Consider the following 4,993-nt stretch of genomic DNA (forward strand, 5'->3'; position numbering starts at 1 on the left):
AGAAAGAGAAAATAGAGGAGTTTGTTTTGTTTTGTTTTCTGTTATTCAAGTTCTATTTTGAAAGCAGAGAAGCTATTTTGGACTCTTTTTTTTCTCTCATAAGAAAACATGACTTGCTTAACATCAATAACAGCCTTGATGATAAAAAAATATCAAGCACATTTAGGACAACATATAAAATATTGATAATTATACATCATGATATTGGATAAATGGGGTCAGCAATTCAATTAATGTGAGAGTCTTGAGGTATTCCTTTGAATTACTAGCCACTTAGAGTTTGTGCTGCACAAACTAAAGAATAAGTGATTAAAAGCATAGAAAAATCAAAACTAATTTACTTTTTTACTTTTGAGTATCTTGGGGAATCTAGAATGACTAAGAGATAGAAAAGTATTAAAAATTTAGCATAGAACTAATAACAAGTTCTAGTCTTTATTGCTACTCATTGTAGATAATCAGATGTATCCTGATAGCAAAGAATATTAGAAACATGTTTACTTGTGTTTTATTGGCTCTGCACAGGCATTCAATTGTGTGCATCATAACAATTTATGGATAACATTAAGAATGAGAATTTCAGAGCACTTAATTGTACTCATGAAGAACATATAAATTCACCAAGAGGCAGCTGTTAGAACAGAACAAGGACATACTGAATGGTTTAAAATAAGGAAAAGTGTGTGTCAGGGTTGTAGCCCATAACCGTATTTATTAAATCTATATGCTGAGCAAATAATCTGAGAAGCTGGACATTATGAAGAACAGAATGACATCAGGATTGGAGGAAGATTCATTACCAACCTGAGATATGCAGATGATATAAACTTGCTTTCCAGAAGTGAAGATTTGAAGTACTTATTCATGAAGATCAAAGAATACAGTACATTGCACCTCAAAGTAAAGAAAGAGAAAATCCACACAAATGGACCAATAAATAGTATCATGAAAAATGGAGAAAATGCTGAAGTTGTCAAAGATTGCACTGCGTTTGGACCCAAAATGAACACTCCTGGAAGAAGCAGTCAAGAAATCAAATGACATATTGCATTAGGAAAATCTGCAAAAGACCTTTTTTAAATGTACAAGAGCAAAGATGTCAGCATGAGGATTAAGGTATTCCTGACCCAAGCCATGGTATTTTCATTCACCTCCTATTCATGTGAAAGTTTGACAATGAATAAGGAAGACTGGAAGAAGAATTGATACATGTAAATTATGGTATTGGTGAAGAATATTGAAACTACCATGAACTTCCATAAAAAGAAGCAAGTCCATCTTGAAAAAAGTATATCCAGAATGTTTCTTGGAAGCTAAAATGGCAAGACTTCATCTAACATACTTTGGACATGTTATCAGGAGGGACCAGTTCCTTGAAAACGGCATAATACTTGGTAATGTGGAGGACCAATCAAAAAGAGGAAGGCCCCCAACCAGATAGACTGACAAGTGAAAGTAACAATGGGCTCAAACATAAATACTGTGAAGATGGTGCAGCAATGGGCAGTATTTCATTCTGCTGTGCATAGGGTCTCTATGAGTCTGAACTGACCATATGCACCTAACAACAACAAATACTACATCTGTGGGAATATCCAATCACATCATGCCCTCACATTGAAAGAAGATGCCTCTGAATCCTTCTCAGCATAATATGTTTAAATTCCAATGCCAAACAACCAGATCGGGAGAACAAAATGCTGATAGAAAACTATCAGCGTAATCACATGGTAAATTGTATGTCTTTTCTGCCATTTTTCAACAGGGATATTATTAGCAACAATAATAGGTGCAGTGGGGAGAAATAATTCTTTCAATTTTCTAACTTCAGACTTTTGGAAGCTGTTTTACCTGTGTTCATCCACATTCCAAGTAATTGCAATTAATTATACAGCAATCCAACAAGTAACAATAAAAAGAGAAGGAGTTATACAAACTATTTCAAATACAGAACTTTACTATGAAATTCTACACTTTGATCTAGAGTTGGAGAAATAATATTTTCAAATTTCAGCAGTCTTTTATTTTTGTTTTATTCTTCTTCTAATGAAACTTTCACCACCAATAACTCATTCTCCGGTTAATTATCTTCTTAAATTACCTTGCAGCATTTATCATTCACTTGAAGTTTTACATATATTTTTTCATGTTTATTTAATGTTCTGGAACACAAGTTCTGAGAGGTCAGGACTTTGTCTTTCTTGTGAAATTCTTGGTATCTACAAAAATGTATAAAATGAAATGATTGTGAAAGAATTTAAATGATTGAGAAATGTTTTAAAGAATACCGCTTGAGTATAATTTTGACTGATGAAGTTAAGTTTGAAAAGGAATTCTTTGACTCTCCTGGTAATGAGATGAAGGGATTCTACTTATATCTCTATAACAGAACAAGATTTAAGAGTTTAAATGGAATAAAATGTAGTGGTGAAAAGATTCATGAATGTGGCTTTGAGTATCAGTTTTGACACTGACTCTGAGACCTTGAAGAAGATAGTCAAACTTTCTTTTTCTTCATTTCCCTAATATATAAAATTATAACAAAATCTAGTCAATAGAATTATAGGAAGAGTAAAGGTAATATGTGAAAAACACTAAAGTTAATGTCTGTTCTTATTCTGTAAGAGTTGTCTATTGCTGTTATAGTTGATATTGCTGTAAAAGCACATTATGTACATGTCCATTTAACCTTGTGTAAGTTTCTTCATCTATCAGGAGAAAAAAAGACTGCCTAACTCACAAAATCATTGTGAGAATGAAAAGCAAAATATGTAGAATAGGACTAGACACAAGTAATATGACATATCTGTGGGTTTTATTGGTATACACATTTTTCTCAAGTGATTTTTATTCATTGACTCTGTCCATTCTCCCTTCTATGTTCCAGTCTGTGATCTTTATTCGTGACAGAAATTCTCATGGACAGGAGGTGTCGGGATATATTGACTATGCCCACAGATTAAAGATAGAAGATTTTGAAGTTTACTTCAGTGGAAAAAAAAGACTACTTCCAAAGCCCACAGATCTGAGGTAAATTGTTTACATTCCCTCGAACCTTTAATAAAAGATGATCTTCCCTAGGAGGGAGGATGAAGGATTTTTATTTTATGTTCCATATTGTTCTTAGAATGCTAATGTATCTATACAGGAACTGTGGCAAGACTGATTATGAATAACTAAATATATTAAAATAAGGAAAGAATATGGAAGTATTTTTACTTTAACAGCTTTAGGATGGGATCTTTTAGAGCAAAATACCAAGGAAATTTGCAGCAAATTATAAGCCTATGCATTGCTAACCTCATTAAGCTCTGCATCACTTGGGACTCAGTCAAACTAGAAGGCTCAAGAGCAGTCCATCTAACACTGTATCCTCCCACTTTTCTTTGGACTTTTGCCAAGGTGCAGACCTCTGGCCAGCTCAGTCTCATTATCTCTCATCACTAGTCTATTCTGAGATTCCTCACCATCAATATTTTCTTATTTCTATTGACTCCTTACACTTTCCTCTGGAACACTCATTCCATCACATAGGATCTACTCTACACTGCCAATATGTTCAAACCCTCTTCTGAATAGTTTCAGAATAGCTCTCAAATTACAGCTTGTTATTCTGATGTCTCACTTATCATAGAACCCAAAAATTGAAGCAGCATTCTGCTTTAACTCTCTTTGCTCTCTCCAGATCATTGTTTGACATTATAACAAAGTTCTCCTCCTATGAGGTCCCTGAAATACTCTCTCTGACTTCACTATTATCATCTGAAAACTTCCTATCTATCACCACTTTAATGAAATCATCATTACTCCTATCCAACTTATACACAATTACTTCTCTCTGACAGTACCCCCACTCTGTGTATCTTCTTGTCTGTAGTTATATCTGTCCTGATAATTCTCTCAAACAGATAAGCCCACACATACATTTATCTGCAAGTGTAGCTAAATACCTGGACACTGCTGAAGGAATTTTTACAAAAGTTTTAATGTTTGCTATTAATAGTAACAGCTGGGACCTTCATGCCCCTCAGCTACCCAACTTTTAAAAACTTTTTATTGTGATTTGAGTGAAGGTTTACAGACAAAATCATAAGTATTACATTCAACAAATCATATATTTTGTCTCATCTTTATGATTGCAATCCCCTTCAAACAAAAACAGTTATCCCACTTTCTCCTTATACTTCCTATTTCTGTTCTACCCAACTTCCCATTCCTTCTCATCTTTGTCCTTAGGTAAATGTTGCTCTTTTGATTTTGAGTGATAGACCACTCATGGAAAGCATACCTTACTAGTATTATATACCTTTCTACTGCTTGCCTGAAAAATGGGGCCAGAAGGGTGAGCTGCTTTCCAGGCTTGAAGGGTTCTTGAGGGCCATTGTCTAGTGTTCATCCAGATCTTTCTGAGCAGTAAGCCCAGGCTTTTTTTTTTTTTTTTCATAATTCTGAGTTCTGTTCCATATTTTCTCCCACTCTACTCGGGTCCTTACAATGTGATCCCTTTCAGAGATATTGGTAGTTGAAGCCAGGCACCATCTAATCCTTCTGGCCTCAGTGGCATGGAAACTGATGTGAACATACTCCATTAATTCATTGGACTAATTGATACCAGGCATCTTCAGTTCTCACCAGTCTTCTTTCCTACACACATGGAGAGACCAATAGTTGCACCTTGGTTGGCCATTCCCAAGCATTTAAGATCCCAGATGCTACTCACCAAGGTAGGATACACAACAGTGTCTTTGTGGACTAGGTTATGCCAATTGACAATGGTGTCCCTGAGACTATGGTCCTGAGTCCCAAGGCCCAGAAACTCATTGCCTTAAGATGTCTGATAATATCTAAGAAGTTGTCATCATTTTGTCTGTTGTATGCTCATATGCATACAAAAGCTCGACAGTGAATAAAGAAGACTGTAGAAGAATTGATGCTTTTGAGTTATGGTGTTGGAGGAGAATATTGAAAGTGCCATGGGCTGCCAAAAGAACCA

General features: G+C 35.0%; 1 protein-coding gene across 2 annotated transcripts in view; it reads left to right on the forward strand.

Annotated features, from left to right (window-relative positions):
* LOC102831324 (uncharacterized protein C4orf22 homolog) overlaps positions 1-4,993 on the forward strand; it is a 1,137,236-nt gene that overhangs the window by 914,612 nt on the left and 217,631 nt on the right. For both annotated transcript variants that reach the window (XM_006875065.1, XM_006875066.1), the window contains one exon: positions 2,888-3,030. In XM_006875065.1, coding sequence (XP_006875127.1) covers positions 2,888-3,030 — 143 coding nt within the window. The remainder of the gene's footprint in view (positions 1-2,887; positions 3,031-4,993) is intronic.

The sequence above is a fragment of the Chrysochloris asiatica genome, unplaced genomic scaffold, assembly GCF_000296735.1.
Source record: "Chrysochloris asiatica unplaced genomic scaffold, ChrAsi1.0 scaffold00311, whole genome shotgun sequence".
NCBI classification, from domain to species: Eukaryota; Metazoa; Chordata; class Mammalia; order Afrosoricida; family Chrysochloridae; genus Chrysochloris; species Chrysochloris asiatica.